The sequence below is a fragment of the Mycteria americana genome, chromosome 2 (genome assembly GCF_035582795.1).
Source record: "Mycteria americana isolate JAX WOST 10 ecotype Jacksonville Zoo and Gardens chromosome 2, USCA_MyAme_1.0, whole genome shotgun sequence".
NCBI classification, from domain to species: domain Eukaryota; kingdom Metazoa; phylum Chordata; class Aves; order Ciconiiformes; family Ciconiidae; genus Mycteria; species Mycteria americana.
In genome coordinates, this window is record NC_134366.1 from 31,522,708 (window position 1) to 31,545,401 (window position 22,694).

At 42.0% G+C, this 22,694-nt stretch overlaps 1 protein-coding gene across 1 annotated transcript in view; it reads left to right on the forward strand.

Annotated features, from left to right (window-relative positions):
* The first annotated feature begins 5,576 nt into the window (after window positions 1-5,576).
* Window positions 5,577-22,694, forward strand: part of SCIN (scinderin) — a 54,528-nt gene continuing 37,410 nt past the window's right edge. The window contains exons 1-3 of the mRNA XM_075495540.1: window positions 5,577-5,775; window positions 10,007-10,161; window positions 11,687-11,848. Of these exons, the coding sequence (XP_075351655.1) occupies window positions 5,577-5,775; window positions 10,007-10,161; window positions 11,687-11,848 (516 nt within the window). The remainder of the gene's footprint in view (window positions 5,776-10,006; window positions 10,162-11,686; window positions 11,849-22,694) is intronic.

Consider the following 22,694-nt stretch of genomic DNA (forward strand, 5'->3'; position numbering starts at 1 on the left):
CATCTTTTTTAATGGGAAAAAATCCACCAACCTGACACATTGCCACTTCCACTTACGCAAAACAAATGGACAAGCTGGAGCACTCAGCTGATGCTGACTTGTGCCTTACGACAGGGTATAACCTTTAGTGACATGAATGGAACCAACCATTTTTCATAGGGCATCTTGTTTCACAAAGCAGCATGCAGTTGAATCCCAGCAATACCGTGGAAATCGATAAAAGGGAGTGAAAGAGGTTTTGTAACAATAATCAAAGTTATCAACTGATATAAAATAGCCTGGTTTTAATTAAACTTTCTGAGTGACAATTTTTGGCCAATACCTCTGAATCTTTCTTAATGAAGAATGGCCTTTCCATTTTTCTATTTCCAACCAAGATACACTGATTCACTGAAAACCTGAACTTGAACTCTTTGCAGAGAGCTGGAGATTTTCCTCATCAAACTTGAGACCACTATATCCAAATACAAGGAAGCAAGCTTAAGGATCAGCGGGATGATTTTGGTGAAACTTACCAAGCCACATCTCTGTACAGAACAGCGTGATTTATTCCTATGGTAGACCAAATGAGCAGGAAACGTGGACAGGCTGATAAATCACTGGTGTGAATAATGATGGTATTTGTCTGTCTAGATAGCCAAGGTGGGTAAAATGAGGAGTCTGAGAATGTTTTTCTGAATCTTGTCTACTCCCATGACCATGCAATGAAATGCCACGTCCTATAAACATAAAGGAGACCTTCTGTCTCTTGGAAGATAGGGTATTGCTGAAGGACTGCTTCAATTCCCTCTCTCTGACTCCTTGAGATATAATATACTGTGCCTTGGGATGAACATATAATCAGAATTTCTTGATTAAACTTTTATGCTGCTCATTGAATATTTCAGGGGAAGAACATAAGAAAAATGCAGGGAGCTGTAACATACTTAATAATTAACACTTCACTTCTCACTGCTAGTGAGAAGTGTCAAAAATGTTTTCCTAGATTCTTTGACTGAAGCCAACATTCAGATTGCTTCTTCTGCATGCCCTACTTAGGCAGCACCGTTGCTGAAGCATGAGTTTGGAGCGTCGGAGCTCCTCAGCTGCTGGGCGTGCGGTGTCCTTACCTGCCCAGCTGAGAGTGGCGGGTGCCACTGAAGAATCCCTCGTTGCTCGTAGAGGGGGCAGAGCCACTGCCACGGAGAGCGAGAGAGCGCTCACGCAACCAGAGCAGGGCGTAGGCAGGAGCCGGGCAGTTGCCAAGTGGAGCACATAGTGTAGCTGTGATCCTAGCCTCTCTATGCCTTCGATACCTGCCTCAAAGCTACACACTAAGGCCCTTTATTTGCTCTGGACTTGGAGGATTAAAACCAGACTCCTCTCTTGAAGGTAACAGAGGACTTACTACTTTTGTGTGAGGCGACTGGTTGGGATTCTGCATAGCTCGCATTTGGTAGCCTCGTGACTCAAACTTTGCCAGTAAGGAGGAAAGCTAGGTTTCAGTTTTTCTTCAGGGTGTTCTGGCTTTGCTAAAGCCTCTCCTGTCGAAGCTGGGCTACCATGCAGGATGCTTTGAGGGATGATGAGAGAATGGAGAGAATTAGCAAGTGGTAACATAATTCTATAGCCTGGTTTTGATAACTTGGCTTTTAAAGCTGTATGGTCTAATTCTGCTGCTGCTCATACAGTACCAGTGATTATTTTTTTTTTAGAAGTATATTGGAAATAAGAATTTAGCTCAGATCTGTGAACTGACTTACTATATTTGGGGTAAATCTGAACTAACTATTGATTCGTAATTCAGCAACAGAACAGATGAGAACAGGGGTTGACCTCTGCAACTGTTTGGACAAGAGTGTGCTTTTGACACACATACTCTGTGTACAGCAAACTTTGTAATGTGAAACTGGAGGAAAAACTAAACATCTGTAATCCCATTGTTGAGGTAGGGTCATAGGGTTCAGGAGGGTATTTGGCATATGTGGTGAAGAAGAAATAAGCTTTGTAAAAGGAAACACTCATGACATTTGAAAATATTCTCTCCTCACGTTCTCTTTTTGTTCCTTCTATTGTTAGTTCCTGGAACTGTAATTCAACACAGGATATCAGCCTTGTAGAAGGACTTAAACCTTAGACTTCAACAATCCATACTGAAAGTTATTCCTACTGGGAAAGATGCCGGACTTCATCTTCTGGGAGCCCTTCTGAGGTCCTTGTGTGCATGACCTGGAAACACCACCTTATTTTGTTGCAATCCTGATAGGTATAAAAATCAGAACTCAGTACATTGCATTCTGTTTTTTCATATGCGTATACACGCCCACACCCTGCATATATGCATTATATGACAACAATACTTTAAGGGAAGAAGATCCCTTAATCAATATAACAAAAGATTTTGGAAGTAAATTAGCAAAATTAAATGGCAAAGTTTTTCATAAGTCCTCAAATTCTCTGAGTCATACCAAAGCTTTAAACTCAATACAAGTTTGAATCTCTGCTCCTTTAAGGACTAGATGAGGAGCAGGAACACCTTCTGTGTGACTTATTAGAGAATTGCACTCAGGACTTGGAAAAAAAGCAGGCATTTAAAGATGGCCTTATCTCAAATGGTGCAGTCAAGCAGGTAGAAATCCGTGCATCTTTACTCCATGACTGCTCCCGGTCTGCGACAGCAGCCAATTGCTATATCCCCCCTCCCACTGAGGAAAGGGTGTGACGCAAAATTATTTCCCTTTGTTACTCCAAAGCTAAAACAGCACTAGGCCTTTGCCATCCTTCTGAGAAAGCCATAAGTTATCAGCAAAATATAATCTTTAGGAAATTAGAACGGAACTCTTTAAAGTGTTAAGGTAGTCTGAAATTCCATTCTAGTGCAATTTCGCAGGAGTGTAGTAATTACAATTTGACCTGGGACTTCTGAGTCACAAAAACAATGTTGTTTTGTAGTTCTCTTCACTTAAATTACTACATGAAAAAACATGCAAAAGCACGTAAAAAGTAATTTTAAATATTCTTTCTGAATGTGCAAATCCTAGAATACTTCTCATCTTTTTTCTCCAAAATTTCACTTTTGAATAACTGCATGTTAGAAAGCTTTGATTATTTAAAATGCTATGAAAATCTGTGTAATGTTAACAAAGTCAGTGCTTATTTTTGCTACAAAAAACAGATGGAAATGGATCAAGACAGAAGACAGTACAACTTTCATAAGGAGTGAGATTGCAAAAGCAAGATTTGCAAACAGACAAAAATTCATGTTGAGGAGTACAAACAAATATCCTGGCACTTACAATACAAACTTCAACCCAAGGTTTTCTTTGCTAGCAGCCAGTAAGTGATTACATAGTACGTAATCCTAGTAAGACAAATTTGGGCATGAGAAAACTGCCGTCAGTACTAACATGCTTGGCGCCTGTGTAGTGCCACAGACTCTCAGACAAAACTAAACTGTTCTTGTGTCTTTAACCTTTGTCCATTGGTGTGTGATAGCGGGCACGGTCAATGCTGAACAAATAGCATTAGCGTGCATCTCATGACAGCAACAGGGATACAGCTGAGAGTAGTATTTGGTCTGTTGATTGAAAATTTAAAGCCAGAATAAGGAGATGTAAATTTGACCCAACTGGCCTGTGAAATCTGTGCACAATCTTAGCTTGGCAAGGCAGGCAGAACAGGTAGGAGACATGAGGCTGCATAACACCGGGCTGGTTTGAGCTCATGTATGGGCAAAACCCAGCACCCTTCCAAAGGGAGTGCAACTTGCCAACTTCAGAAGAAATAGCAAATCCATACAATTACAGAGTGTGTGGTAAGTTCTGCCCCCACTGACTAAAGCTAACTAATGCATGAGAGTGCAACAAGGCATGCAATGAGAGGAAGAAAAACTGCTTGGTGTAATTAAGTGAGTAAAAGTGAAAAGAAGAACAACTAGCATAGATGAAAGGGTAAATCTGAGAAACCACTTACGAATATTTCGAAACATCTGATACCATATTGAAACTGGAACTGCTGGAATTTTTTGGCTGTTCTTCCTGAAGTTTTTTCTCTTCTGCACATGGCGAATGGTCTGGATAAAAGTATTTCATTTGGGAGGCATAGTGCTTTATCAAGCAGGCTCAGACTCACTGAGTCCTCAGCCCTGGCAGAATGAGGGATAAAATGCCTGGTCGTGAACTGGTGAAGGTGAGCTGTAACATGTGTAGCTGGACCTTGGACAAAGCAGAGCACCCACAGGTTTCTTTTTTAAACAGTGGGGTTAGAGTTTAGGGTGCCGGTACACCTGTGTCTGGCAAGCTGATGACCGGATGCTCACCAAAATGGGAGGTGGTAGTAGGTACACATTGTGTAACGGCATCTTTTCCCTCAATAGCTAAACTGTACACCAGACAGTATGAAAAGAAGGCAGGGAAGACAGCTAAAAGGATTTCTCAGATGTGGTGCTTTTTTTAACTTTTTGCCGGAGAAGATGCTCTCCAGCTGCTCTGTTGCATTTAGCTGTGCCTCTGCCCCCTGCCCGAGGTAGCCCCGATCCACCCGCAGGTGGATCTTGCACTCTGCTTGTATTAACTTGCTAAAACAAGCTCGTAGGGAAATCACAAGCCTCAAAATTAATCCAGGTGGATAAGACAATGGACCTAAACACAACCCTCTCTGAAATGTATCTTTTGATACACTGACAGCTTGAGCTGTACCTATCTGTATCCTATCCAGATTAATCTACCTTCTACCAATATCAGATGAAAGCAGTGATTTGCTATAATTTTTGTGTTGTAACGACCTGCCAGGATGATGTACCAACCATTTATAAAGGACAAGTAGGACGTGGATGGGTTTAACCCCTTTGGGTTGTTGTTGCATGGTGTTGGAAAAACACCAGCACAACGCTTTCCATTTTCTGAGAAAGGGAAATTTATATCAATTCTGGGCTTCATCTGGAATCTTCAACGAGGTGCAAGGTTTTTCCCCCTACAAAAAGATTCCTGGCAATATTGGACAAACAAAGTGCAATTACCGGATGGAGAATGAGAGCCGCGCTCTGCCATTCCAATCTGGGGTAAAAAAAGAGCCCAGCAGCAAGCGCAAGCTATAAAAACTGTTATTTGCATTCTGATATGAGCAGCTTACAAAAACAAGGCAGATGTGGTAATTGTATAAGCCAAACGCACAGCACCGTAACACCCGTAGCCACTGGGCTAGGCCGGTCGTGCTGTGCTTTCTTGGCATTTTTTTTTTTTCTTCTCATTTTAGAATAGAGAAAAACTACCCGCCTGCAGCAAGGGCTGCTGATTCTTTATAACCCCTCTGCAGCGGCCGTGGGGCACAGAAAGAAAAAGTATGCCGGGTGAGCTTCGCAGGCGTGTTCCAAACCGGTAAAGAAACGAAAACTCGGCCAGCCTGCGCCGGGGCCGCCAGCGGCAGCCGGGAGGGAAGGCGCACCCCGCTCCCCGCCGGGCCCAGCCGCTCCCCTCCCCGGGCTCCCCAGCCCGGGCGGCGGCCGGGCGGGGCTGGCCCCGCTCCGCCCGGGGGGCCGGGCCGAGCGCTATAAAGGCGGTGCGGGGGGGCCCAGCGGTGCCGTCTCTCCGCTCCTCGCCATGGCCCCCGACCGGCCCCCGCCGGCCTTCGCCGAGGCCGGGCAGCAGAGCGGGCTGCAGGTGTGGCGCGTCGAGCGGCTGGAGCTGGTGCCGGTGCCCCCCAGCCGCCACGGCGAGTTCTTCGTGGGGGACGCGTACCTGGTGCTGCGCACCGCCCGCCGCGCCGCCGCCGCCGCCTACCGCCTCCACTACTGGCTCGGTAGGCAGCGGGGCTCTGGGGCCGGGGGCGGCTGGAGCTTCCTGCGGCTTCGCCGGGCTCCGGGGCACGGGGAGCTGAGGTCGTCCCCCTCCCTCGTCGGCAGGGCTGCGTGTGTGAAGCCTCCAAGTGGAGGCACTTAAGTGAGAGAAGTGGGGCTGCAGCCGAGGGGCTGGGCGAAGCCGAGCCTCCCCGCTTCTGGTGCGGCGGTGGGAAGGGGCTGCGGGGATGGGAGAGCGGGGTGTGGCAGGAAGGAGGGTATTTGCCCGCTTTGCGATGTGAGTCTGGAAAAGTGCCGAAGGGTTAGCTCAAGTCTTGGCTGCGTCCAACCAAGATTCACAAGTGGAATCCTGCCTTCGTTCAGATGGAGAGTTTTCTTGCCTTTGTTGCCATTAGGACCGAAATTTCATCTCGGCCATCTCCCTGTGGCATTGTCACACTGCTTTGTGTCCAGATGTCGCCTTTTTCAGCTAGACTAATTTTGCTTTTTGATGATACAGAGATTGGAGGCAAAGTCACCAGGCTTTCTGTAAAACATCTTCTCTTTAACATCAGTCTGACAGCCTAGTAAAGCCTCTCCTGAAGCAACTGGGAACACTGGAATCGGGCTGATGTCTTTTGCCTTCAACCTTGACTAGCACGGCATTTACAGCAAAACAGAAGTCTGACATAAGGATGCATTTTAGGTGACTTCCTCATCTTCTGGAGGTTTCTTGAGACTTCCTTGTCTGGTCACCAAGTCATCCGACCACAGTGGTTGCTGCGTAGCTGCCCGAGATCTATTACTTTGTTCTTGTTTCACCATCACAAGGTTTGTGTTTGTAGGCAATCATCTCGGTGAATGCACATAAAGACAGGTCAATGTGTATTAACATCAACGTGTTTGAGTTGCTGTGGTTCTCATTGTACTTTTGGATGCATTGAAAAAGAATAGCAGATAAAGCTGGGATTGTTTCTGCAAAAATGTTCGAAGCTTGTTTGGTTTTTTGTGTTATGAGTTATCCAGCTGGCATGTGGGATAGTGTCTGTCTCTGACAAGAGTATAATCATAGATGGCAGCGTAAATTAATTTCTGGCAGATGTTCTTGTGTCAACAGCACTGCTAGTTAATAGCAGGGGTCGGCTGTCTAGACCTTTGTTCATGAAGTTAGAACTATTATCTTGTAGTTAAGGTATAGTAGACACTTCCCAGGGAAAGATGCAAAGGCTCTTTGCAACTGGAAGTGAAGTCAAAACAGTGACTGACACTTGCAGTAATTAAAACCTCTTTGTTGGCTAAAGACCTTTAGTTGTACACACTGATGCACATCTCGTGCTGATGTGGTGATAGCCGGATACTGTAAATAGCTTCAGGTAACCTGGGCACTCGTTGTTCTTATGCAGCGAGCTGGCAGCAGCGTGGCTACCTGCTGGGAAATCCCCTCCTGCTTGCAAGATACTCCAGTAGTGGGGCAGAGATGCTCAAACACTGCTGCAAGCTTAATAGCAACAGGAGACCAGGACCTCATACAAGGTGTATGAGGAAGGGCAGTCACACCCAGGGCAAGAGTTTGAATAACTTTGGTATTTTTGCTGATTAATTCACACAGCTGTTACGTACACCAAACTTTTTCCTCATGAGCAAAGGCTGTATAACCCGTGGGCCAGGAAGACCTCAGTAGGGTCTTTCTCAAGACTTCCCATAAGCTGTCTCTGAACGGTTACAGCAGTCGTTATCAGTCAGACTTTAGGATGGAAAGAGCTCTTGTGAAATTAGATTGGTGGAAACCCTACAGACTTTGGGCTTAGATACTTACAAGGGCCTTGCCATTTGGTGACATGGTCCTACTCCTGCCTGTCGTCTGTGGCATGTGTTATTGTGTGGGCCTCCTATGGTGGCTTTGAGTCTGAATGGATTAATGACTTCACCAAAAAAGACCCCAAACTCAGAATAAAAGCAGAGCATTGAATTTTCATATTATATAGTGGCAAACTTTCTCCGAATACCTTGCTCAGGCATACCCAAGGGGTTAGAAGGAGGTCTAGACCATGAGAGGGTGGTCTGTGACCTTGATGTGCTGACAGTCTTGTGCTGTGACTGGCATCCTAGGGTTAAAGTGATCAAACGGTTGTATCGGCCTGAAGCTTCCTATGAGAAACTTGGTAAAACTGGCTTATCTCGCATACAGTGAAGTGCTGTCCAGGTTGGATAATTTCTGAACAAGCTAACTCAGGTGCTGCAATGATGTTGGCATGGCCAAGCAATCAATGTGGATCTGTGTTGTGGTAGCTGTATCCACTTTTAACTTGGCTCAGAGATCCTGTCTCAGATATCTGCCCTGGCAATTGAGGGATGTCTTAGTAGCTAATCCTAAGGGACCTGCCTCGACTTGAAACTATCACTAGTGGAAACAGCATGTACTATGCCAGTATGAGGCTACTTGTGGGAGTAAGACTGGCTATACCCTGCTTAGTATCTTTAATAAAATCATGCATGGTGTTTTTAACTATTTTTTAACCCTTGTCCCCAGAGATTAAGTGATAAGACCTATCCATGTGAACCAGTATCTAGTCTGGTAAAAAATTTTGTTCTTTTTCCTATATACTGGCTTATAGCTGTTTGTGCCTCAGACTGTAAGGTAAATCTGTTTTTCATACAAGCTTGAATAACTTACACTTGGATTGATGCTCACTTGTTTTTTTAAACAGGGTTTCACTGAGTATTTTATTGCATAGCAGCTGTGAGACAGAGCTCGGTAGCAGTTCTTATCTCTAACACTGTTCCAAAACCAGTTTTCTTTGGCCCTGAACCCTGTTGTGTAATTGCAAGTAATAAGTCTGAAGGATCTAGTCCTAATGGACATGAATAACCATATTAAACGAACAAAAAACCCCTAAACTCTACCACCAAATTTAAGGTGGTACCCAGGTTTGAGAGTATATTGCCACATAGCAAGTTCTTCTATCACTGAGTGATGGGGATTTTTTTTTTTTTCAGAGGTTCTTGGATTACGTCCTGCTTTCAGTTATGTTTTTTTACAATTTTTGGGCAGGCCTCATGTTCTTGTCTTCCCTATGTCTCCATTCTTTGGATCCCTGTTTCATTCTTGCTGCTTTCTGGAGGCTTCCATTGCACCTGTGTCCCCACAAAAGCTGTGGTGGTGGCAGTGGTGACACTGCTCCTGGGAGAAGCACAGTTGTTGGTGGGTGGAGGGGAGTTGTCTTGTGGCATTTGCACTGCTGGGCCATGAGTAGGGCACTCATTCTTCCTAAGAGAGGAGCTAGGTCAGTGATGCCCTTAGGTATCCCTGTCCCCCTTCTCCCATGCTTTATTCTTTCCTAGTACCTTACCGACAGGCTTCCTGTGACACCAAAGGTGAGAAGCTGCTCTTGAGAACTGTTGCTTGTATACCAGCATCTCCTGCTTATTTAGAAAGAAAAAATAAAAACTAAATGGAAAACCTCACCTTTCCTTACTCTTCAGAAGTTCTTGAGAAGCCAGTTTTTTGAGACTTGATCCTATTTGTGCTTTTTTTGAAACAATACCAAAACTGCTGAAAACGTTCATCAAAAAGGTATGGGCCCACGCTAAAAGTTTTGTTTTAATATACAGCCTAATTTGCAGTGTGATTAGGCCATCAACACGCTAGTTAAGAAGGCCATTTTGCCACAGTCCTCAGAAGAGGCTAATCTCTGAAAGGTACAAAACAGTGTGACCTCGTGAAGCAAGTATCTGAGCCCAAAGCTGCTTTTATTTCTCCTAGCTGTACCAGGCAATCTAATAAGACAGCTTTGCTTGCATTATAGTGTCAATAGGACTGCTCTCGAGTTATTTTAACTTTATGGCTTGGCGAGTTGCTCTTAGCGTAAATATATGCTTTACCATCTAATCAGTCCTTTGACATGACCTTCCTTGGTCTTTGCACTTCAACTCAGTCCAAAAATCACTACTGTAGACACTTGTCATGCTAAGCTCACTTAATGTTCTATTGGTCAAAGAGGCTGAGAGAAGACAAACTTGGCTATTTTTCACTTTTTTTTTCTTATGAATGCAGTTGTACAAGTAGTTAAGAAATGGTCTGGATGGTCATGCATTTGGTGGTGAACAAGGTTATGATGTAGTGCTGCTTTGCAACACATACATGGGCCGTATAACCTGCTGAAAGCAGTGCCTGATTGTCACAGAAACACTTTCTCCCACAAAATTTGAAGTTATATTAGTGCTTTATAGACATAATATTTCATCTTATTTCAGGGAAAGAATGTACCCAGGACGAAAGCACAGCTGCAGCTATCTTCACTGTTCAAATGGATGACTATTTAGGAGGAAAGCCTGTGCAGAGTAGAGAAATTCAAGGATATGAGTCTACTGAGTTTTTGGGCTACTTCAAAGGAGGAATTAAATACAAGGTAAAGAGCCAGCTGTCAAAATATATTCTAAAAATATATGTAAGATTGTCTCCCAGGTGAAATCAAATGTTTTGCTTTGTATCTGTTACTGAAAGTTTAAAAATTTTTTCTTAATGTTTAGTAAGTTTGGATCTGAACTACCTATCCCAAACTATAGGAGTCCCAGTAGTTACACAGAAAGCAGCAGCTTGTTTACCAGTGTCTCTTCCAATAACTGAAAACCTGTCCCAGTGATTTTTCTTTTTTTCTCCCCCAAATTAAGCTATTCTGAGATTTCATACTTGTCTGTCTAAGGGTGCTCACAGTAGGGACTCTGTTTGGGAGGCAGTAAATTTCACAGAAACCATTTCTATGTTGTAGACTGAATCATTTTGTTCAAATGCAGAACCCAATGTCCTTAAGTGGTTAAAAACATGAGTAGGGTGGAAAAGACCAAAACCTCACTTTTGTCTAAAAATGGTGCTTTTGCAGTCCTACTGCAGTTTTTTTCTTTGAGGTAGGTAAAAAAACTCCCAAATACTTTTCATGAAAACTTTCTGTTTTAAAAAGCTGTAGTGCCAGCCTCCTTGTTGTGTCGCTTGCAGAAGCAGAATCTTTGGAAGGAAATTTTTTGAGACGTCAGTGTTTTTTAAGAATAAAGTAATGTATCTCCTGAGAATCTCCTAGCAGGAGCTCTGGGAGCCATTGCTCAGTCAGCCTTTTTCCATTATGGAGGTTGTAACTTGTCACAGTCTACACAACCAACTTGAAGCTTTTAAATCTGCTTGTGTAAGAGAGCTGGACAGTGACCTACCCACTCTTTTACATTTTTTTTTTTCTTTGTAATTTCAAGAGACACTTTCTATTCCAACCCAAGATCTGGGTCTCCTGGAAGAGTGGAGAACGCTGCCTCAGAGGCAGACAGCCAAGCCAGTTTACAGGAATAAGTTAGGCTTAAACTTAAACTTTATAGATTTAAATCAATAGTTAGGTCTCGCTTTCCCCCAGTTCGGTGCTCTTTGCTAAGTTGCAGATATTCCTTTCAGAAAATTACAGAGCTGCTGTGGAGTGACTCCTCCTTCTACACATAACCAGGCACTAAAAAACCCCAGACCTCTGAATTTAAGGAAGTTGTGAATACTTGTAGAGGAGCTGCATATTCCTCTGCTTTCCCTCAGTCCTTATTTGATAACCTACTGATATTTGTCCTAACAGTGTGGTTTGGCATTACCTTACCCTCTGGATGATGCAGCAAAGTGCAGTAAATCTTGTGCTTTCCCTTTCCCCATTCATCTGAAAACCCTTTGAAGCAGGGTGATATCTGCTCCCTCAGATAAAGGCTCACACCTGAGAGTTCAGCAGCAGCAGTGTTCCCCAAGTCTGCCTGGTCTGTGGTCAGCACTGTTAAACAGTATATTATTTTGGCTCACCTCTTGCTGCATAAACTATTCCCCCCCCTGCTAGCTCCTCAGCTGTAGCAAAAAGGTAAATTTGCAGAAATCAAACTGAAATAAAGCTTGCTGCTTTGTTGTTTTGTTTTATTCAGGCAGGTGGTGTTGCCTCTGGATTTAATCATGTTGTTACTAATGATCTGAGTGCTCAGAGGCTTCTGCATATCAAGGGCCGGAGAGTTGTAAGAGCCACAGAAGTCCCCCTGGCTTGGACCAGCTTCAACAGAGGAGATTGTTTCATTATTGACCTTGGAACTGTAAGTCTTTCCTAGAGCAAAACACACTGAAAAGTAAGAGATGCAGCATCCTTTCTAAGGTCTGAATCATGCCCTAAAATGCACAACTGATTTTGTCACTCACCCAAACTGACACAAAGAATCTGCTTTAGAAAATCAGTTTTGGTGTCATGACACTCTGAAGGTTCAAAACTGCCCTAAATGTTTTCTGAGGTATGCACAGATTATCCTTCAGGAAACAGTTCTTTCCCACTCCAGGCATTGGGATTTTTTACTACTGATGTTTGAACCTTAAGCTGTTCACAGTAAGTCCTGTCTGACTTTGACACTACCAGCTGCATGGGATCAGTGCTAGGGTTCAGAGCAGAACACAGATTGGACCTTTCTCCTAAGAGCTTTCTTCATGTTCATAAAACTTTGACGTGGCAATTCACCCTAAAGAAATAGCTGCAAAAGAAGTTGTAATAATAAACTTGTCATACAATGTGTTATAAAACTACTTGAGTATTTCAAGAGATCACTTGAGAAGCAATCCCATACTTCAGGGCTTTCTGCTGCAAGCAAGTAGAGAGACTTAGCGCAGAAGTATATGGACAGATAAGATAATTTTGCTTGCTTCAGATGACTTATAGTACTGTCACCTTAGTATCAAAAAGTCTTAAAATGAGTTCTAAAAGTAGCAGCTGGGATGTAGTCCATGCCAGTTAGATGCTAGTTATCTGTTTGAAATTATTCCCATGCCTGATATGCTGATATGTATAAAATTAAGAGCATACGAAAGAAAATAGTTTATCTGCAAGGCAGCAACTGCAGTTGGTCTTAACTATAATGCTTCACAAGGAAGTGGTCAGCTATTTCGGCAAGATTTCAGAGAAGAGTTCCCTGACGTATTTAAAAGAGGAGCTATTCTGAACTCATGTTATGTGTTTGGCTGTTTATTCTGAAAAGCATCCCCTGGTGTGATATAGAAGATATTGGTATCAAGTAACTATATTGATTATGTCCGTTAGAATTTTACGATGCTTAGCAGCCTTCAGATGGAACAACAACCAGTGTTTTGCTAACCTTATCCCATTCCTCTTAAGGCACTGTGGTCTATCTGGAACAGTTAAGTGATCAGTATCCAAACAGTTGTCTCTCAATGTCACTTTATATTTAGAATGCATAGAAGACTCAAATCATCTATTCCCTTTCGGAGTTAACCCATGGGAGATGGGAAAGTTGGAACTAAACATTGACAGAAAGTGCTGCTTTTGCAGTTAGGCTGTCACTGGGCTTGAGTTTTCTGGTTTGGAGTTAACCTCCCATGGACACCCTGTGGAACTGGGTGTACCCCATGAATTTGACTTGTCCTGACCCTTATTGTGCCACAGTTCCCCAGTTCACCTAAAGTAATTACTCGGGTCACACTGCAGGCATGGCAACGACACTGATGAAACGCACTGTGGGTATATAGCGGTGTTACGTGTGTAGCTTTGGGTTCATCCCTTTTTGAGATTTGTTGAGAGGAAAGCACTGTCACAAAGCAATTTAAATGTAACATGGCTTTAGAGTCTTGATTTCTAATGCTGAATGTACATTGTGAGCCTTTTTCTTTTAGTATAGCTTCACTCTGGTTTCTGATTTCCTGTTTGACAAGACAGAGGTCAAGCAGCGATGCAACCCTGTGCCTTTGTAGGAAGGCAGATTAGATGTGAACAACATCTAGATTTCTTCTTTACCACGCTATGGGAAATGTCAGTCAAATCACATAACTAATAACAGTTCTTGGTCTTGCTATGTCAGTGGTATACCGGGGTAGGTTTTCTTGAATGTCTTAACAAGTTAAAGAAAAAAGTGTTTCAGCATCCAGACATTTGTAGTAATTTCATCATAGGTTATTACGTAAAACAGAGCTTTCTTGTGGGAGATGAAAAACAATGTGTGACATAATCCAAGATGAAGATATGTAAGTCTAGTGAAGTGCCTATGGAGAAATAGGTCTGGTAGAAAATACACTGTCACAGTGGAAATCTTGAGCAAGTTTTATAAGAACTATACTTCAAGCTGAAATAACTGTATTTCAGATTGAAATTTTCCATGACTAGAGGTCCATTGTAAATGGGTGAGTCTTCATAGGAGCTCTTAACTGAATTTAGGGGTCCTTTAAAAAAATAAAATAAAAAAAGGATTTTGGCTCAAGTAGATTCCTTTACTTAATAATTGAAATAAAATGAATCTTAAATAGGGTTGCTCTTGAGTCTTGGGATTTATCGCAGGGCACTACTGAATCATTGAGAATAATGGGCAGTAATTGCATAAAATAATGAGCTTATGGTCAGTGCTTTTAATATCAAATTATTGTAGCATGTCAAATAAGATGAATTTCCAAGACTTACTTTCCCCAGTCTCTTAGCTAACCAGATGGATGGTCTCCATGTCACTGCAAAACTGCTTGTGCAGTCCATTTCCTGTTACATTTTATCAAGCCACTTATCTAACATAATGAAAAATCATTTCCGTTTTCCCACTCAGCTCAATTACAGCAGTATTTTAAACCTGTGGTTTGAACAGATAAGGGAAAATTAAGAAAGGTAATTATTATCAGGAATAAAATCATTAAAGTCATTAAGGTTTCCCTCCCAGTGATAAAGCCTTAAGTAAAAAGCATTTGTGTGCATTTCCAGCTAGGTTCACATTTACAGTTCAGGTTCTGATGGTTACCTCATACCTAGATAAACCACACTTGCAGCACTTCAGACCCAGGTCTCATCTTGTCTCCTTTGAACTCTCTAGACTGGACAGACATTAGCTGCAGATGGCAGAGAAAACACTGTCTTTGATACGAGGCGGGTCATTAGCTGTGGATAACGTGCAAAGACCTTTTATTCAAACAGTCTTCTGTGAGACCATGACATGAGCGCTGTGACCACCAGCCTGATGCTCCAGTGCAATGAGTGATCCAGGAGGGTGCCTGGGGTGCCAGACCCTAATTTATGATCATGGTTTTTTTTTCTACAAGGGATTTCCATGACACCTTGATGAACCTGGGAATCTCCCTGTAAGGGAGCCTTTGGGACAGGGCAGGCAAGACGAGTGCCAGGCAGTTGCTGAGGAGGCTTTGTACAGTCCTGGAGTAGAGCGTGCCTTACCTTGCCAGGTGCTGCATAGTGCATGCTGTCCTGCCATAGCTGTGCTCAAGCCCTCCCAGAAGCCATGGTCTTCTGCCACACTTCCCATCCCGTCCTTTGGGCTGGAGGGTGCTGAGCTCTTCCTGGTGTCCCACCTGAGAGGCACCAGGGTGGGCTTGGCAGTTCTTGGTGGCTGTAAACTGTCTGGCCTTGCTCTGTGCTGTCCCCTTTACCTCCAGATGCAGCTCTCCCTGCATCACCCCATCCTCCAGCCACCTCCCCTTAGCCACATCCTTCTTTCTTCCTCCATCACCAAGACAAATTCTCGAAACAGCAAGGGGCATGAGAGGGCATGGAAAATGACCGTGGAAGGGAAGGAAAAAGATTAATCATTGTGCCATTCAGTGAATAAAATACTTTCCCAGGCTATTTTAGTATTATCCAGATGCATATGTTAATATAGCTTATATATGTATATTTCGGATAAGATGTGCTGAAGACTTTCATCTCTTGTCAATTTTCTTAGTGATTGGTTTAAAGTGGGAAGGAAACTTATCAGTGTTGTGAAGTGCACCCTATGTACATTGGTGTACACCGGTGATGTACAAAATGTGAATGTTGAGATGTGTTGATAATTTGGGTAGTTGGCAAAACACGGAGCAGAAGTAATGGGAGTAGCAATACAATAAAACTACATGAAGTGATCAGCTGATTTTACTGAAGGCTTCTCAGTTTGGGAAGCTTGGCTGTATGAAGGCTGTCTCAAGTTGCATCCTTAGTGACCAGCAAAAATATTCTGTATGCATTTTTTCAGGTAGAGCTTTGTAAAATGTAAGACTTGGTTCTCTCTGGCTGACCTCCCTCATGATGGGAGGTGGCAGCAGCGGTGCTATGAGCCAAGTGGCTGCAGAGGGCAGGGAGAGGGCTGCGTACCGCTCAGCCTCCTGGAAGGTACTACGAGACAGTTGTTAAGGGGTGGGGGGGATGTATGATAAGTACCAAGCAGTTCTGAGCTTGGGCGTGATTGAGGATGGAAAGTTTTGTCAGTACAATCAAAGTTCTGGTGACAAAACGTTACCCTTCTTCCCAAAGGAAGCATGCAGATGGTGAGGTGATAACTGTATCTCAAGTTAAGTGAAGACTGAAGGTAAACTGCACTCAGTTGTTCATCCTTCCCATTCCTATAGTGGTGCTTATAAACTGATTTTATGAACAGCCAAGAGGTTGCTGGCTTGAAATTTAAGAGCCTGCAGTGTGCTTAAAAACAACTTGTTGTGCCACTGAGCAATCAATGTATGTACTTCTCAAGGGCAGCATGAATCAAAAGTGAAAATTGTGATGTTAGAACTCAAAAGTATGAGACTGAATAAAGCTGTGATCATGTATCTGTCAGTATGCTTCTACTTGAACTCCTGACATAATATGTATGTCAAAAGGAAAAAGATTGCTGTCTTGCACAAAGACGCTAGAAAAAATACATCACACAAAAAGACTGGCTTTTTTATGACAGCTGCTTTTCATAGAAACTGTTAATTTGCTATAGATTAAATTGTGTTTACAAAAAGAAAATTAACTTCTGCTTTTTAACAGTAAAAGACCAAGAGGCCAGATACTCGCTTTATGATTATGACTACGGGGTATGATTCAGCATCACATTGCAACCTTAAGCACAGTTGTACTTTTGCTTGCTTCTGTAATCTCCCTGCCTTCTTGCCTGCACTATCTCTTCTAGGTGGCTTTGCTTCTCTTCCTTTAGAGAAACCAGTTCACAATCAGCATATTAATCGCTTTAATAAAGTCTGAGTATAAACAGGACTAGAAGAGCAGATTCTTGCATGTTGGGAGTTCATCACTGGAAGTTTTGTCTTTCTAGTTGCTTTCCCTGGCACTAACAACTGACTCGTCATGTCCTTTTTCCATGTTTTTCATTCACATGTTTCTCCTACAACTAACATCTTCCCCAGTTTCCCCCAGCGGAGAGTTAAACTATTGCTCATGCTGTAGCAGGGAGTTGCCAAACAAGTAGCACAGCTTGAACTGAACTGCTTTAGTTCTTTATTAACTTTATGTACTTACGAACAGCTTAAGAATGTGGTTAAGTCTAGGCACAGTGCATCTTAGTAAGCAAGCATCTCATTTTTCTGTGTATCTGTGAACCAATTATTTTTAGAGCTCCAGTAGTGTAAACTCCAGCATTCTGGAAATTGTTATAGTCACAAAGTCATCAGATGGAGAAAAATAAATACTAAGCCTTTCTGTTCCCCCACTTCAGTTAGAGTATTCAGAGTATGTAGTTTTCCTTCATACTCTATGGACTGGAAAGCTTCCCTTGCCCCAGCTTGTATGCAGAAAAGTGGCTGAAATGGAGACCATCATTAAAGCTTGAGGTGGAGAGGACATACATGTATGCACAAGGATTCAGTTAGGTTACTTTTCTTCCTGATGCTGTAGGAAATCCAGATGTTTTGCTGCTTGAGCTGCTGTTACTTAGAATGAATACCCTCCTGGTACTCGCCCACTAATGCACTGTGGTATAGCAACAGCTATTCCCAGAATATCCTAGTAAAACAGGTGTGAGAAGAGAAATGAATGTAGTAAGTGTATGGCTGTGGTACATCTGACTTATTTTTATTCTGACAATTTGTTTCAGTTGAATCAAATGGGAGACTCCAAGACTGGTTACAAAGACACTATTGTAATTATACCAGGGCCAGGCTCATGGTGGCCTCAGCAGCATTCTGGCTGAATGAATTCAGAGCTTGTTTCGGATTATCAAAACTCCACAACTTTCAAAGGTTCACTGTATTACAGTTTCAATAAATGTAAAAGGCAGATTTGATGAATATGTGAAATGATTTTTTTTTTCCTTTTCCCTGCCTGTATCAATAATTCAACAGTCAAGACAGGAAAAAACATTGAATAATTTATGGAGAAAAATGTCTCCAGAAGCCTATATTAACCTGGTTCAATCCAAATATTCTTCTTAATATATTATGTCAGTTCCTAAAAAAACTTAGTGTCAGTGAACTGACAAAAAGTGCTGTATCCTAGTCACTTTTATTCAGTTTTACTGTTCAGTTATTTTCCCTACCATTTGGACTTTGTTTTCTTGATTTAGGAAAAAAAAAAAAGCTCCCCACTCTTGCTTTAGGCTCTGTTTTATTTCCAAAACTTGGTGTTTGAATGACAAACACCAAGGTAACGTGCATTTGTTTTACAAATACTTTTACTGAGAACTGAAGTCATTGGAAGCGTTTCTGTTGTTTGCAGTTCATATAAAAACTTTTTTCCAAGTCTGTTTGTATTTTGTATTGGCATTTTTCCTTTAAATCTGTTAACTTTAATTTAACTAGAGACTATACTGTAACAAAGAACAGTTTCGGCTAAAATGAACTCTTGCCTTATCAGAACAGCTGTTGTATTAATGACCATGAGAATGAATGGGGTCTCAGCTAAGTGCATGCCAATTATTTTGATAGTAGCCTGATAAGATATGTATAAAAGCTTTGCCAATATTTGTGCATGTTCAATCTGCCTCGAGCTTTGCTAGCTTTTTTTCCTACTTCCCTCAAGCAGTAGTATCTTAGGTTCACTCGCTAACGTGAGCATTAGGAGCGCAGGCTCCTTCGGGCACTCCTGCATCGCAGCTCCTCTCCTCCTGACCCACCTTTCTTTGCAAGCCTCATCAGCCTTTCTTCTACCTACCCACTGTGAAACCACTGCAGTGGCTTTCTGTGATGTGGTTATTTGCCCAAGCTCTGATCTGCTTCTATCTAATAAGCAGAAGCAGCTGAGCCTAAGAAGAGAGGGAATTAAGGCAGTAATAACTTTACAAACCTTCTTTTCTTGCTGTTAGCCCTTTTGTATGAGTTGTGGGGGTAAAGAGAACATAGTATGGTGTTTCACATGAGTGAGCAGATTTAGGTGAAGCCTTTTTTTTTTTTTTTTTTTTGTGCTAAGCCCCTCTGCTTCATAGCTGTGCCTCTGTACCTAATGTTGTGGTTTATAGGAACAGAAGACAACATCCCGACTGACATACATTAAGTCAGCATAAGTTAAGTTATGTTGACATGACAGGATCCATACTATAGATTTAGCTGACTCGAGAGCGCTAATTTTTTTTTTAATTGAGGTGCAATTACATTCTGGGAGTATGTTCTGGTGTAGATGTGGGCAAAGGTGGACAGGCTTAGGGTGCATCAGGGCCTGCCAGCAAAAAAAAGGGAGGCATACCAGCTTGTCCTACTTGGCTTAAAGTCTTTCCTTAATGAAAGCTTAATTTTAAAAAAAAATTATTTAAATTTTAATATTTTAAGATTAGTGAGACTTAATCTCTTAAACATTTCTCTCTTATTTTCTACCAAAGTTGAAGTTTTGCAACAAATTTCCTTTGAATTAGAGTTTTGAAACCCATTTAATTTGTTTAGCTTTTTAATGTCTCCTTATGTAAGAGAATGCAAATCAACAATTACAGTATGGGCCTAGAAATTACTAGGTATTTCAACAAAGATACAGGTTTAAAACCCTTCATGACACGTTCAGGACATGTTTGTAACTAGAACAAGACTGTGAGTTCTTCACAGATTCAGGCTTCTTGGCTTTTGCTTTCATTGTCCTGGCTAAAATTCCCAGAAAAGACACCAGAATGCAGAGTATGTTTTCATTTGCCTCCAAACTGAGCAGGCTGCCAGCTGAATACAGAGGTGACTATGTGTTAGAAGGGAAAATTTGTTTTTGTCACTTCCGAAATAAGCAAATTTTATTGTTTGTTTTTCCTTCTCTTGCTCTACGTGCCATTTGGGGCTGGAGCAGGAAGGCAGGAGCTGCACTTTCACAATCCCCCTCCCTACAGGGAAAAGTGCCAAGGTACTATTTCTCAGAGTTACACATAAGCCATGCATAATCATCCTGCTGCACGCTTCTGTATAGAAGCTAAATGTTGGGTCATTTGTAATGCGCTGGAGGAATCTCATGTGACTTGGTCAAGGTCGCTCTGCAGGCCAGAAGCTATCAGGAATAAAAGCAGTGAATCCTGCCACTCTCAAACTAGAAGACCAAACCGTGTCCCCAAAATGTGCAGAGAGGAGAGACCTTGCTATGACCACAGGGTGCATGGCACAGACCCAGTTTGCCTTCCCGACCTCCCTCGGGAGCTCTAGGGTGGTCGCTGTGATTATTCATAACATTTTCTCATCCTCAGCTGCTAATTGTCCCACTGTGATCTGACAAGTATATTGATATCAACAATCAATGTATCAGAATATCATGTAATACTTTAATATCATGTAACAGAATAGCTCTGTTCCATAGCATCTTTCTCACACTCTGTTGAAGAGATTAAAAAAAAAAAAATACTGCTAGTACAAACTTCTGAAAATAAAATGGGCTTGGCACAGGAATTACTGATGAATGAAGTTCCTTTTTTTTTGAGGGGAGTGAACACTTGAAGTCTATTTTCATTTTAATGGAAACATTTTTGTCAGCCCGCCAATTCAAAATAAGGTTAGCAAAACAAGCCTAAAAATAGTGAAGGTGTAGTACAGCTAAGAAATTGTGAAAGCACTGAGTGAGCTAAAGCTAAATACCGTATTATGGCTCTACTTGAGCTCTTTTATTTATATATATATATAAAAATAAATGCATGAATAATAAAATACAAGCCAAAAGCTCAGTGGACATGGTTAGATAACTAGCTGACTGTATTTCAGGTAAATCCAGATCTAAATATTAGCCTTGTCAAGAAGTGGCTTTAACTTTTAAAAATCTCTTTTTCTGCTTTTAATTTGTTAAAAACCCAATCCATCTAGAGATTGAAGTGGGTAAGTTATATCAGGAAGACAAACGTGTAAGTATCCAGCTGAACTTCTACCATGAGGCCTCAAAATTAGATACATTTAAAAATAGAGAAGATTATTTTACCTCAGAAGAGAAAATTAACTAACTCTAAGCTCCTGAGAGCTTGTAGCACTGAATGCTTAAGATACTTGTTTAGTGCTCATAGTAAATACAGTAAAATATTATATACTTTGGGACACTGTAATGACTTGTGGCTGCTCACTTCCTTCTATTAGATTATATCGTACGTGAAGTTTAGCTTTCGGGGTTTTAATAAAGAATACTGTCTTTATTCTCTAGTGTTGAAAATAATCAGATTCTTGTTTCTCTGGCTTTTAAAATCAATATTTTTTAAATAACCACGGAAGATGGAGCTTATAGGAATGGTATGGCTCCATGTGGACTCCAGATCGAGGATGTTTTCAGACAGTGCTTGTTGATTCAAGTTTTCTTATGCGGCAGGAGAAAACCTTACCACACAAGGTTTCTCAAGGTTACAGCTAACAAAATTTCATATTTATTTATTTTAGTTTAGGACAAAAGTATTTAGGCCACATTACTTTGTGGGAACGTTTCTGTAGTTTAGGAATGTGGACTCCATAAGGAAAACAACGAAGTCTGCAAATCCAAAAATCTGAAATCCATTACTGTAACTTTTTAAAGGTCTTTCTCCTTCCTCAGGCTGATCTGAAGCCTAGAGCCAGTGGACTGTAGGAGAGCTCCGTTTAGTCACTTGCTGACTGAAGGCAAACTGGGAGAATATGCTGTGAATGTGGGGCAGCTAGGGTGCACTGTGCAGTGGGACCTTTAGGAGATGCTAAGAAAAGAAAATGTGAATTTCTTGTCTGAGAAGTAAAGGTCTTTGTAATTTGCAGTGACAATTTAAGTCTCGCAATATCCTTTGTGGTCAGTACAGTAAATACTACTCATTTTGTAGATGAGAATACTTGTTTGAGGTTGCACGGCCAGTTACCGAAAGAGCAAGAGAAGGCTGACACGTACAACTGAAACTGAACTCCCCCTGGGGAGGCTGGCTGGGGGGCACGGGCTGGGCATCGGTCAGCGGGTGGTGAGCAACTGCATTGTGCATCGCTGTTTTGTATATCCTTTTATCATTATTATTATTATTTTCCCTTCCTTTTCTGTCCTATTAAATTGTCTTTATCTCAGCCCAGGAGTTTTACCTTTTTTCCGCTTCTCCCCCCCCATCCCACCGGGGGCAGTGAGCAGACGGCTGCGTGGAGCTTAGCTGCCAGCTGGGGTTAAACCAACCACAGCCGCGGCGTACACACTGGGATAAGGCCATAGCTGCCTAACCTCTTCAGCTAATTCTCCATATATCTCTTCTTCCTCTTCCTTACTGCTTCTGTAGACTGTGGGAAATAAAGAATTCCTGTTTATTGCCGCTGTATCTCTAGTGACTTCTGCTTCCTCACATAGCTTCCAATAAGCTCAGTTAGTAGGAGGTAGGCCAAGATGAGAATGAGTAAGTTTGAGTGCTGAAGTTCTCAGAAACTAAAGGAGTCTGGGTTTTGGGAAGTCTCCCAAAATCTGGGAGAAGATGGCTGAAGCAGTGCATGGCTATAATAACTATATTAAAAAAATCTGCTCGCATCGAAACTTTTGACTTTCTACACACTCAAGGCAGACTTTCATTAATTCTTCAGAAAACTCTGTTTCCCCAAGCATGCACAGATATTTTCTTTTCCTGTGGAAACGTCAAAAGTCGGATTTAAGATAAGGTTCAGACCTGAAGCCAAGTATGTCTCCAGATTCTTGTCTTAAGCCTCCAGTCAAGTTGGTAAAGGCAAGCTCAAAACCTCACAGCTTTCATTGCGTAACATCTGCAACTTGAAAGGGATCCAGTTCTGGGAATCTGTGTAATGCTGACGTAAGCTTAAAACTTTGTCTTTGAAGGATGC